Source organism: Magnolia sinica, chromosome 6, assembly GCF_029962835.1.
Source record: "Magnolia sinica isolate HGM2019 chromosome 6, MsV1, whole genome shotgun sequence".
NCBI lineage: Eukaryota > Viridiplantae > Streptophyta > Magnoliopsida > Magnoliales > Magnoliaceae > Magnolia > Magnolia sinica.
This window is the reverse complement of record NC_080578.1, coordinates 22,609,298-22,623,137: the sequence shown is the minus strand read 5'-3', so window position 1 is coordinate 22,623,137 and position 13,840 is coordinate 22,609,298. Positions and strand designations below refer to the sequence as shown.

General features: G+C 41.0%; 1 protein-coding gene across 1 annotated transcript; it reads right to left on the bottom strand.

The window, feature by feature from the left end:
• Positions 1-10,184: 10,184 nt before the first annotated feature.
• Positions 10,185-10,962, bottom strand: LOC131249914 (TPD1 protein homolog 1-like). Its single transcript, XM_058250650.1, has 3 exons — positions 10,803-10,962; positions 10,673-10,717; positions 10,185-10,581 (listed from the first exon to the last, which is right to left on the bottom strand). Exons 1-3 carry the CDS (start codon positions 10,900-10,902, stop codon positions 10,253-10,255), a joined length of 474 nt encoding a protein of 157 aa, XP_058106633.1. The 5' UTR covers positions 10,903-10,962; the 3' UTR covers positions 10,185-10,252.
• Between the last annotated feature and the right edge of the window lie 2,878 nt (positions 10,963-13,840).

The window sequence follows — 13,840 nt, the reverse complement described above, 5'->3', positions numbered from 1 at the left end:
CACACGAGTATAGACTCAAATTACAACAAAAATTACCAACTACTTGATTAGTGCTATGAATTACACTACATAATATAAATAAGCAAAAAGTAAATGATTACACTAAGAAATGTAATTTACTTGGAAGGAAAAGTAAAAGATTACACTATGCAATGTAAAATATCAGTAATTGAAAGATAATGTTTGATTTTGATTGGGTTGGTATGAGACGAAATCTTCTTGCTAAATTCATTTATTATTTATAGCCTTAATCAAGACATTTGGATGCTTCCTACATTTTAACGGTTGTTATAACCATTCAGCACTACTTGGCTTTCTGGAGACTTTCTTGCCGCCTGTCCCATAATCGCTCCTTCACGATCAACCATCTCCAGCAACACTCGATGTATTTCAGTTATGTTATCAAGAAATCCTCTCTGCACATCTTTGTAGGTATTCAAAAATACCATGTGAATCCGTACAGATCACACGTAATTTGCTCTGATTGGTTCTCATAAGGAATGGTGACCATGGGGATGAATATTACCCACATCGCTTCACCTTCGAAAAAAAAGGTGAAAGCAATGTGCGACCCATCATTAATGCAGCATTTATTATTCACATGTGGTAGCAAACTAATAACTGCCCTCGGCCGATTCATCATAACACGTCATCGATAACCACCCCTTTTTCGAAACCTACACTAAATCCCGCAACAACACATGCCTTTTGCATCATTTCCAACAAAATCAATGATGCCCTAGTTAATACTTCCTTGGCTCGGCCAATATAAGTGTCGTTTCGATACTTTTAATTCTTACAATCTCATTTTCCTTTCCCAAAGTAACTTCGAACTTCAACCCTTGCCTTAATCATTGGTTGCCTCCTCATCTTCTCTTCCATCATTCCAGTAAAAAGATCTCGTCATAGTGATAGATGCTCTCTCTAAAAAATACATCTACAAAACAGTCTTCAAAACACCTATCAGAGATTATTACTGTATGGGTCCAGCATTCTGTCCAACAACAAGCATTGATGAAGTTAGTGTGATGGATGTCCTGTTTCTCATCTGTCCTGGTGAAACTTTGTTGATCCAGTCAGAAGACATACATGATCCTTCAAATGCTCTAAGGAACCATCGATCATGGTCAAGACCTCTTCTAGAATGGGACGTTTGGTTTGCTCGTGTCTCTTCTCAATATGAGGAAACATAGAGAGAATCGGGCATCCATAAATGCATCAACCTTTCCATCCACCACTATCCTTCATATCCCGCTATTCTTGTTGCAACTTCAATCTTATGGAGTTCTTCTACCAACATATTCTTTTTCAACTACAGCCCTATGACCCCGACCATCTTCGACATCACGGCTTTAACTCAACTTTTCCTTTTGGCAAAGCTATTTACCCAAGTTTCACATAGAAAGAAACCAAACGTCTCTCGAATAAAGCCAGTAAAACCTATTCTCACTTCATTTCAACATTCGCTTCTTTCTTTCTTTCTTTGTTCTTTTTTTTTATATATATAAATTTTATTAATACTATCTATGGCATTCTTTTTTCTATACCATGTAACAAGTAGACATCATGCTTGATTGGGCATGCACACCAACATGACTAATTGGATAGTATCTGATTGCATCTTTTCCTTGATTTCAGCTATTACTTAATACGGTTTTAATATATCTTAATATTTTATTTCAAGTTGTCTAAACATGTCGGCATATTGGCTTTGAGCTCTGTGTTTGACACATTGTGTCCTTGTTTGATGCATACACACATCTATTTCTAAGATACATAGGTCATTGTGCATTACTTCACTGCACCAATTAATTAATGGAGGCAAGGAGAAATGTTGTTTGTAAGGAGAAATCAAGGCATGGAATCTTTGCATATAGTGATTGTGGTCCAATGAAAGAGTTATTAATGGTGTCAAGGAGAAGTGTCAGGAGAATCAATGTAGATGGTGGCATGGAATCTTCGTAGATATTGTGGTTATGGTTGAGTGAAAGAGATCGCTCTAGCAAAGGTTTTGTGGGCTGTGTAATGGAGTAAACTGCAAAATACAGATTTGAAATGGATAAAGTCCCATTAAAAGCATTTGGGGCTGCATGTAGAGGACTATGACACTCATTGAATAGTGGAGAAGTGCCTTCATTGCAATGGCTTGGATAACCAGAGAATGGGCTCCATCAATATGGGTTAGTTGCATCAGGACCTTGTTTGGAGAATATGGAGTTTACTCTTATAGATGCCCTCTAATTATAGTACATACACATATATCTCTCTTAATTATAGATAAATACTTCTCTTTTCAAATTGTTCTTTTTCATACACTTGGTCAATAAGTCAAACTAACATCTCACGTTAGGGACCAAAATGTTATTTCCTCTACTCTCTCCTTAATGCAGGTTCACGTCAACCCAACTGCCTTTCCTAGATAGTAGCCAACTCTATCACAATATTAACATTATCATACATGATATCTCTAATCAACCGATATAGACCACCTATGAACTTTCCCTTTGCAGTCATCATCGCTCATTGATAATATTCAATTGATAATTTTTAGTAGAAAACATGTTCGCTTGTTTTTATAGTTTAATAAACCTATATTATCTTTGGACTTATAATCATGTCCAATCTTTTCTATGTACACTCGAGTATAGTCGTGTTCTGCAACATACTTCAAAATCAAGGAGACGGTAGATGCTAAGTTGATAGTTGTTGATATTTAAATTTCATGTAATTTTTAGTTGGCTTTCTTTAATACGAATATTATCTTACAGTTCAGCTCTAGAGCTAGTTGGTCTGCTATCAAAGTTGAATGATGCTCTCAACGAACTTGAAAATGAAGTGAACCCGCTTCTAATTAAGCAAGGTTATTCTCTCTTATATGTTGATAAATATATTTTACAGATTTTAGCCTTGAAGGATTCATTCTCTCTTTCAAGTGAAACATTCTTTTCTAGCATTGATTAAATAATGTCCGGTATGTATTGTATCTTCCAGTGAGTAATCATCTATAGCACTGGGGATCCACTGTCATTTATTTTGGAGCTTTCCTCTTCATCATTGTAAAGTCAACACACTGCCTTTCATATATCAGCTGTCTAGTATACATTTCATTTGTGCATAACTCAATTGTTGTAGGCTTTGGTACTTTTGGCTCTGATTGGGACACCTATATAGCACATCATCGCGATTAAGTGCATGCATATGGCTGGCCATACTCTAAGCCTCGCTTTAATCTCTTTATGAAGATATCTGGTAATCTTTTTGAAAAATGGCATGCATACGATATCGATGGGATGTTTAGATCTCGCAAGTAATATGTGGGCATGGTGTAAAAGCTGCAAATCGATTGCAGGATCATAACCTCTGATCAAGGGGGCATTTTCTTCTTTACCTTAATATTATGATTTTGACATGTGTAGATATTCTATGAGCTTTTACAATCCATACATTTGAATGGTCATCTATACCTTCATATTATGATTTTGATGTGTATAAATATGCTATTAAGTGTAATGTATTAGAAAAACAACAAATGTAAAGTTGCTTTTTTATATATAGAAATTTTAACAACGAACTACCCAAGTGAACAACACAAACTAATACAGATATGCTTTCTTGGCATAATCTTTTAATTTTCATGTATATGAATATTTTGAGTTTTTATCATCCACACAATTGAATGATCTTATATGCCTTCATATTATGCATTTAATATGTATGGATATGCTGTCAGGTGCAACAACTTTAAAAAATAACAAATGTAATGATATTTTTTTTTGTAGAAATTTTAACGACAGACTAAATCCGTCACTACTTTGAAATCAACGGATTTTGGCTCATTGCCTATCCAAAGAGTAGTGATGGACTTTGAAATCAAATGGACTCATGCCTATGGATCTATTATTGGAACTATTATATACTAACTTGGTTATAGGAAAAATAGTATCTCAAGTTCTAACATGATCACCCACAAGGCATCTAAGCAGATTTCTAAAACTCCTATTGACGACCTTATTTGATTGTCTGTTTAAGGATGATAGGTAAATAAAAATTGAATCTTTGTCTCCATCATGTACCATAGTATCTTCCAAAAATAATTCATAAAACGTACATCACGATTAAACACTATGATCTTAGGTAGACCATGTAAATACACTACCTCCTATACCTATTAATGACCAAAGTCAAGATGATCACCCGTCCATTCATGTCATTAGCATTCAAGACACTCCACCTTCAACCAATGTGAGTCCCAGGTCCTTGTCGCTCTCAGCATATTATAACCCGACCCACTCGACTCAATGATTATATCTGTCTCACCCTTCCGCCTTCATCCTCTCCTACTTCACCTCCTTCATCTCCTTTATAGACCATCTGCAAATAATCTTTATATCTTGTCTAATTATCTTTCATGTAATTATTTTTTTACTAATCATGTCATCCTACTTTCTTCTATTTCTTCTCATGATGAGCCGACATCTCTCTCAAGCTATTAAAATTTATTATTGGTGTAAACGATGGACGTATAAATTAATTGAACAAAATTAGACATGGACCTTGTAATACCTTCGACTAGAAAAATGCCCATTGAGTGCAAATGGGTGAACAAAATCAAATATCATGCTAACGAAACCATTGAAAATTTCAAAGCTCATTTAGTGGCAAAAGGATACAATCAAATTGAGGGCCTCGATTTTTATGAAACATTTGCACCTTTTGCAAAAGTAGTTAAGTACATTGTCTCTTGTTTGTCTTGTTATTCGCCATGGTCACTATCAGTTTGACATCAACAATGCCATCCTTCATGAAGAAGTCTACATGAAGATCCCCCTTGGATTTGCAACACAGGGAGAGCAACGTATTTGCCACCTTAACAAATCCCTCAATAGTTTTCGCCAAGCGTCACGAAACTGGTTTGAGAAATTCTCATCTGCACTCAAAGAAGCTGGTTGCCAGCAATTATTAGTGGATTATTTTCTTTTCATACATTCAAATGAGGCTCTCTTTACGACGGTCTCATTTATGTCGATGATATTATCCTCACAAGGAATGATCCAATCATTATTACCTCTCTAAAAACATTTCTTCAAACTAAGTTTCACATTAAAGATATCGAACTATTGAAATACTTATTAGGAATTAAGGTAGCTCGTTCCCATAAAGGATTTTTTCTGAGTCGACGCAAATATACTCTCGATATTCTCCAAGACAGTGGACATCTTAGAGATCGACTTACTACTTTTCTTATGGAATAGAACTTATGTCTAACCGATAACCTTGGCACTCTTCTTCCATATCCCTCCATGGTGACCATTATTCGACCTAACATTATTTGTGGTCAATATTCTCAGCCAATTCATACCAACCTCATTATAATGCAGCCATTTGAGTGCTCTAATATCTAAAGTCTTCTCTTGGCAAGTGCATCCTTTTGTCCTCCACTATCTCTTTCCATATATCAATTTATTATGATTCAAATTGGGCTAGTTGTCCTAAGACATGTCGATCTACTACGGGTTACTTTACCATGCTTGGAACCAATCCTATATCTTGGCAAAAAACATACCTTTATCTCCCGGTCATCCATTGAAGTCGGGCACCGCATTATTGCTAGTGTTACTTTGTGAACTTGGCTCAAATTGCTTGATAATCTTCATGTTTAACATCCACGGCCCATGCGCCTTCATCGTGACAATCAAATTGCTCTTCATGCTTGGGACCAATCCTATATCTTGGAAAAAAAACATACCACGGTCTCCAGGTCATCCATTGAGATTGACTGTTACCTAACCCAAGAAAATATATCTCCAGGCATTCTCTGTAATTCTTATGTACTTTATGATCAACAAGTTGTATTTTTCTGTACCTTCTGTTCAACAACTTACTGTTGTCTTCATCAAAGTCCTTGGGAACCAATTTCAATTCTTAAACGGCAAGTTAGGCATTATGGATCTCTATATGCCAACTTGAGGGGGAGTACTAGGAATGATGTGATTTCTATTTTATTGATTTTCTTTTTGTATGAGATTTAATTAGAATATAATTAATTATAATTTTCTTTTTTAAGCTATTTCTCTTGTATAAATTCAGAAATATACTCGATAAAAAATACAAGCAATTATCAATATTTCAGATCATTTTTTTTTCTCATTTGTAGCTTTTATCAAGACTGGATTCTTAAACCGTTAGGCAGTGAACCATTAATGATGGGGCCCACAATTTGCACCGCTAACATAGGTTATTTGATACACTAGCAGTGTAGGTCCATCCATCTGAGAGAGGCACCCATACTACAACTAGTGGAATCGTGCCACCCTTCCGGCCAAAACCTGCGATGCGATCACCAACGGTACTACAACCGGTGGTAGCGTACCATCTTTCCAACCAACATGGGACGCGGTCAGGACTAAGCTGTATGGGGCCACCATGATGTATATGTTACGTACAGGCCGTACATCCATTTGGTCAGATCGTTTCGGAAATGAGGCAGATGGACCGCAGAAGACACTCAGAAATGAACAGCCACTGCTGATTTAGGGCATGAGCCTTAAAATGAGCCGGCAAAACAAATGGAGGACGTGGACCAGTTCATGAATGAAACTGCTGTCGATTGATGGGTTGAGCTGCCAATCAATGTGTTTGGTCCACTGATTGGGTACTACTCCCGTGAGAACTTAGCTAGAAATGGACAGTCATGTCAAGGACTCTTTGAGGCTCACGGAAATCTATATGTTTTATCCATGCCATCCATCTATTTTGACATATCATTTTAGGGCATGAGTCCAAGAAGGAGACATATTAAAGGCTCAAGTGGACCACACCACATCAAGTAGTGGGGATTTAAAGCCTAAAGTTTGGGGGCCACAGAAATTTTGGCCTCAGGAAAGTTTGGAGTAAGTTGATATTTATGTTTTTCCTTGGTATGTAAGTCTATATAACATTATAAATAGGTTTTCACATTGGGCTTTAAGAAGTTTTCAACGGTGAATCCCCCAAGCCTCCTCTTCGGGTTCATGTCCATATAGTGGTAACTTGAGTCTTCATCTGCCTTCTTTTTGGTTTATCTGCAGCCTTTTTTGGTTCATGCCCTTAAATGATTTGTCAGACTAGACGGATAAAACATATAGATCAGAATGGCCCAAAAGCCCGACATGAATGGCAGCCTCTAGCTAGCCACATGGAGGGAAACGGATTGGCTACTGCCCCTGCCACTAGCCCGGTAGCTGATGGTCGGTGCTCTTTAGGCCCACCATGATGTATGTGTTTCATCAACGCCCTTCATTCGTATTTACCTATCAATTTGGGGCTTTATCCAAAATATGAGAGGGATATAAATCTCAGGTTGGACCATACCACAGGAAAACTATAGTGATTGGATATCCACCATTAAAATCCTCCTGTATGTTTATTTGACATCCAATCTGTTGATCAGGCCATGAAGACCTGGATGGAGGGAAAAAAACAAAGATCAGATTCATCCAAAACTTTTATGGGCCCAAAAAGTTTTTAACTGTCACCGTTCATTCAACATTGTTTCCTGTAATATGGTCTACTTGAGATTGGGATATACATCATTTTTCCTCTCATACCCTAAAATGATCTAAAAAAATAAATGTACGGCATGGATGAAACACATATATCATGTTGGGCCCACATAGCACCAACCACCAGCCATTGGCGGGTGGGAAGGGGAGTAGCCAATCCGTTTCCCACGTGGTGAGGCAACTCCCCTTCCCACGTGGTGCGGGGACGCGGATTAGGTACTACAGTCTTTCCAGAGATCGAGACAGGATGCGGATTTCCTGAAACGGATTGGCTACTCCCCGAGCCACCAGCCCCGTGGCTGATGGTTGGTGCTCTGTGAGAGCCACCATGATGTATATGTTTCATCCATTCCGTTCATCCAGTTTTACAGATCGTTTTATGGCTTGATCCCAAAAATGAGAGGGATATAATCTCAGGTGGACCACACCATATGAAAACAATAGTAATTGGATATCCACCATTAAAATCCTCCTAAGGCCCACTGTACTGTTTATTTGACATCCAATATGTTGATCAGGTAATACAGGCCCAGATGAAGGGAAAAAACAAAAATCAGCTTGATCCAAAACTTTTATGGCCCTCAAAATATTTTTAATGGTCGACGCTCATTCAACACTGTTTCCTGTAATGTGGTCCACTTTAGATTTGGATATATCTCATTTTTGGTCTCATACCGTAAAATGGTCTGTCAAAATAGATGGCCAGCATGGATGCAACACATACATTATGGTAGGTCTTCCAAAGCACTGACCACCAGCTATTGGCCGGTGTACCCAGGTGGGCCACTGTCACATTTTTTAGAAATCCTCATTTTAGGATATGAGGCTAAAAATGAACCGTATCCAATGCTCAAGTGGGCTGAAAAAGTGATAATTCAACTTCTACGGTTGAAATATTTCGTGGGGCTAAAAAAGTTTTGAATCATGATATTATTTGTGTTTAGTACTAATGATGTTAATAACGGTAGGGATGGCATTTAAATATCACAGTCGAACTGAGGGAGGTTTCAACGGTAGAATTTTCCCTATAGTATGGCCCACTTGAGTCTTTTATCCTGTTCAATTTTGGTTTCATCTCCTAAAATGAGCTCACAAAACAGATTTCTGAAAAAATCACGGTGGACCCCACCTAAGTTTCAAGCGCAGGAACTTCCTGGGGAAGGCTTTCGCAGGAAATCCTCGTCCACCGAGACGGGATGCTACAAGGGCCACCGTGATGTATGAATTTATCCAAACCGTACATCCAGCCATGTGGGTGAGTCCCTGACCGTAGAAGGCCACCACGATGTATGCATTGCATTGTATGTCCACCCGTTTATCTGTTTTTTCAGCTTACTGTAGGCCATGGTCCCAAAAATGACAGATACAAATTTCAGGTGGGCCACAACACCGAAAATAGTGGCTAATGATCATTGAAAACTTCCGTGGGGCACAAAAGTTTCAGATCAAGCTGATATTCGTTTTTTATCTTTCGTCCAGATTTGTATGACCTTATCAATAGGTTGGGTGGTCAATAAACATTACAGTAGATGCTTGGGAGCTTTTAATGGCAGGAATTCAATGACCACTATTTCGTGTGCTGTGGTCTACCTAAAACTGTTATCAGCTTCATTTTTATGACTCTGTCCTAAAATAATCTGAAAAAACAGATGGATTGTGTGGATATACAATGCAAGCATCAAGGTGCGCTCTACGGTCAGGGTCGCACCCACATTGCTTTTTTTTGTTTTTTTGGGTTAGGTTGTTAGTGCACACCCATGTCAGTACACACACTCCATGTTAGCCACCCCCGCTAGGGATCGATACCAAGACCTCAAGTGTTGAAACGAGGTATCTCCACTCAGTCCGCCAGTTGAGTAATGGATCTCGGTGTTCGCACCCACATCGCTTGTTCCCGGGTCTCACCCAAGTTTGCTCCTTATGTACTAAGTCAGCACGCCTATTTTTGAGTCAGTCTGTCGGTTTCCGTAAATTGCATCAGTGTCCAACGAGCCTGATTTTCGTGCTGGGTCGTATTCATTATGGGGCCCCCCATTTTGTTGACGGTATCTTATCACTTCTCACCATATATAGCCAATATACACATTGTATACATGTGCCTCAAAACAAACCGTCAAAATCTGGGGCCACTAAATTAAAAGGATTATCGCAACCATTCATCTGGCGGTCAACAAGAATACACAATTAAAAAAATGAGCCAGCATATCAATTCGAATCGGATGTTAGTATCATTCAAGCAGCCTATATCTGCAGTCGCCCTAAAAAAAATAATCCTAGTTCCTTAAAGTACACATGGCATATATATCCAGTGATCCAACCGTTGTTATGGTGGGCCACTGCAGATAGGCCACATCTCAAAAAAGAAGGGTTATAACAGACAATGATAGCCATCCAGTCGCGGCCTGTAAAAACGGTTAGAACAACTAACCACAATCAACCAGGAGAAACTCAAAACAAAAAGGACGGTCACAGCGGTCCTGGCAATGCAATTTTCATCCCCCACAACCCAACCAACCTGATGGCCCACCAGATAAACAGACCAGAAACGTTTGCCACGTGTACAGCGAGGAGTGAAGCGCCTGTATTGTAGAATTCCTCAGGAAACAAAAACAAAAACCAAAAAAAAAAAAAAAAAACACTGGCTTTTTCTCAAAATCACAAAAATAACATTCCCGCATTGCCCTTTTTCCCAAAAACCTCAAGCTCACGTGCTAGCAAATGTTAGCACGTGACACATACATCGGATAGCTGAAGGAGTTGGCGTAAATGAAAGAAAGGCTGACCCCACTCTCTAGAGGTTTCCCATCGTTGACGATGCAGTCGCCCGGGCCCACCCGACGGAAGATCCTGGGATTCACCAGCTTGGCAGACGCGAACAGCCCGCACGACACGTGGACGCCCCAGATCGGGCATTTCGATGAGCACGTGCTGCTGATCTGGACGGAGAACGTAGGGATTCCGTCTGGTAACGGACTTCCAGCTGCTTGTGAAACCACAATGTCCGACGCCTTGCAGGGTTTAAAACCAATATCCGCACTCCCTGCGGTAAAAAAAAAACAAGAAACCCCTCAACTTCACCGAAATTTCACATGATGCCATTACAGAAATAATCGAGATATTCGCACACTTACCGAAACGCATCCACTTCCGATTGCGAGTTACGTGTGGGGCGTTACCTGCGTAACACCATCGGCGCACGTTAGAAAATTCCCCGGACACGGTAAGGGAAGAAATGGAAAACGTGAAAAGAGCGTATTATACCTGATGAGCCTGAGGTTGGGTGGTGAAGAAAGAAGACAAAGAAGAATAAGAAGCAAAGTGCAGTTAGTATTGGAGAGACGGAGAGAGAGATGGAAGCCATCACATGAGTGAAATTAAATGCAGGTGTGCATGTCTTAAGGAGAAAACTGAAATTCAAATGAAATTCAAATGAATGAGAGAGACAAACGCAAGGGAGGGTAGCATTAAATGCAAGACGAAACGGAAAGCGACGTTTCAGGCAGGACGTGGAAGCGAATGGAAACTGAGAATGCGATCCTCTTTACGGAATGCTATGAGAGAGTCGCGCGAGGATACATTGAGGAGGCAAATCGCCTCGCACGTGCCGATTCGTCGTACGGGTAAAAGATTCAGACTAGTGGGCCACATTTTCTGAAAATCATCAACTGCCTGAGCTTTCATTTGATCTGTGAATCATCGGCGACGAGGAATGCTGATACTTGCTTCGCCACGTGCACGGCATGGATCTCAACCAAGTGTAGTGAATCGCACGTGTGCCGCGACTCAACTCTTCAATCTCCTCATGTGAATCCGTGTAGTATTCTGCGTTTCTGTTAAAAGGTAAGAAGACCGTCTCTTACCGTGCGCCGCCGGTTCAGATGTTCATATTGGGAAAGACTGGTAAATGCTAGTGTGCCGGTCATCTTACCACAGCTACTGTGCAGTGGCACCTATCCTACTATACACGTGGACTTTACTTTATATCTCAACCGTCCAATCAGCTGAACTCACTGATAGCAATTAAACCTAAATATTATTCAGTAATCTTACTCTAACTTGTTAATTGGTAAACACCAAACGGACGGTAGAGAATGAATGAATCAAACTGTCCAACTTCGACAAGCAAATGTCTGTTAATCAGATCTCAGAGTTGACAAACTAATCTGATATCCGGGTCATTGTCAATTTATAGTGGGCCCCACTGTTTTAGCGGCTTGAATTCGAATTAAATGCCACGTGTATGCAGGAGAGGTGAATATACACAGTAGGTGTGGTATGGTGTGCAGCAGTTTGTCATTCCATGAGAAATGGCCGCAGGAATGTTGAGCTGGAGTAGACGGATGCCCTGTTTGCAGGGATTATGAAAGAGGGGTTATTTGATACTCTGGCAGAGCATGACGGTTTATGTGCAGGCACTCAGAAGCTGTACACGATGCATAAATGAACTTAAATTAAATCACTGGATTTTGGAACCGACTGTGTCTAATTACAGTCCCAAAAATCAGATTTCTTGAATAATTCTAACCTTCGTGGACACCTTCTTGTTGATATATGGACCGTTGGATGTTTTCATTTTTACCGTCAAATAAATGTCCACCTATCCTTCAGTCAGATAATCGAATATGATGTAATTTTTGGTTAATGATGCATCTAAACTTGGTCCATAATTTGAAGAGTTTAATTTGAATTGCTGGTGTTGGGGGCAAAAATACAAGTCCGAAGATTCGGACTTAATGCCTCGGGACTCGGATTTAATACCTCGGGTCTCCGAAGGATGTGTCAAATCCGAGGCATGGTTCGCTAAACCGAGACAATGGTTGAGTCGGTTCGGACGACTTATCAGCGGTCCGGGCATGTGTCGGGCGGACCACCTTGCAAGACCGATCGTCGCTAGGTCAGATCTCATCCCGGATATCTTGGGATAAGATCTCCGACCCCGAAGCTCACGGGATTGGATGACGGTTCAAGACGGGCACGATCCTATCTCCGTGATACCAGGAGAAGATCCCGCGCTCAATATCAGGAGGACCCCAGCAGCTATAAAAGGAGGACCCCTGTCACCTTGAGAGGTACGAAAACAAATTCCCTCTAAAAAACCTTTCAATACTTTGAGACCCCGAGTCCAGGCCTGACTTTGGCATCGGAGGGTCCCCTGCTCAAGCCAGGGTCTCCTTTGTCCTCTTTCTGTGCAGGCATACGAGGGTCTAGGAGGACGAACCAGACACAGTGCATCAACAGTTTGGCGCCGTCTGTGGGAACCGTACAAGAAAGCCACCTCGTATCACTATATTGATTCCAATGGTGATGACTAGAAGGACGGTCCCAGAGGAAGATTTAAATGAGATTGAAGGACCGGTGGGTCCAGTCGCGGCCCCCCCAGAACCCACCTAACAACCGCCAACGAGGAGCGACCAGAACAAGCAACAATCAGTGGGGTCGCAACGATGGGCGGTTGGACCGGAGGTTCAAGAAATCCGATCTGATATGAATATGATGAAGCAGATGCTGTAACGAATGTATCAGCAACAAATGCAGCCGCTCCCTCATCCTCAAGGGGAGACGGCACGCGCTCCAGCTACGGCTACGGCGGTTGATCCTCAACCTCCCGCGCCGCAGTCTGTCCGCCCAAGCCAACCCCAAGGCGGACCAGAACCATCTCCGGCGCAGTCAGCCAACGCTTCCCTGCCCCCGACTGATCTTCGGCACGAATTGGAGCGAAGAAGGCGCAATCGCCCTTCCATGGAAGGCACGGCAGAAAGCAGCAAACCTTGGAAAGCCAACTTTCAAAATTTCAAAAAAGAAGTGTGGGAAGAGCTGGCAAAAGAGATAGCGGACATAAAGCACGGCCGGAATGTATATTCAACCGGGTCCGAAGCGAAGGCATCCCCCTTTGTGGACTCGGTACTGAAGGCCCGATTGCCCGAGAGGTTTCGATTACCTCAAATCACTCCTTTCACCAGCAAGACCGACCCGACCGAGCATATCGAGTGCTTCAGGACCTATATGGAACTTCACGATGCCTCGGATGCAGTAATGTGTCGGGCCTTTTCTCTTACATTGACTGACGTAGCTCGACTGTGGTTCAAACAGCTGAAACCAAAGTCCATCAGTTCATTCGTTGAGTTGAGCGACGCCTTCCTCACCAACTTCGTCGGTGGAAAGAAGAAATTGAAGCCCCCTGCACATCTGAATAGCGTAGTTCAGAAGCAGGGAGAGCTATTGAAAGATTACATCAAGCGTTTTAATTTCGAATCCCTTCAAGTTCGAAAACATTCGGAAGAAACGGCCCTCAATGCGCT

Bases quoted from the DNA above. Each gene is read 5' to 3' on its own strand.
- LOC131249914 (XM_058250650.1), bottom strand. From the start codon at position 10,902: ATGGCTTCCATCTCTCTCTCCGTCTCTCCAATACTAACTGCACTTTGC. The intron at 10,718-10,802 runs GTATAATACGCT...GGTGTTACGCAG, and splicing joins CCCAACCTCAGGCTCATCAG to GTAACGCCCCACACGTAACT. The intron at 10,582-10,672 runs GTAAGTGTGCGA...TTTTTACCGCAG, and splicing joins TCGGAAGTGGATGCGTTTCG to GGAGTGCGGATATTGGTTTT.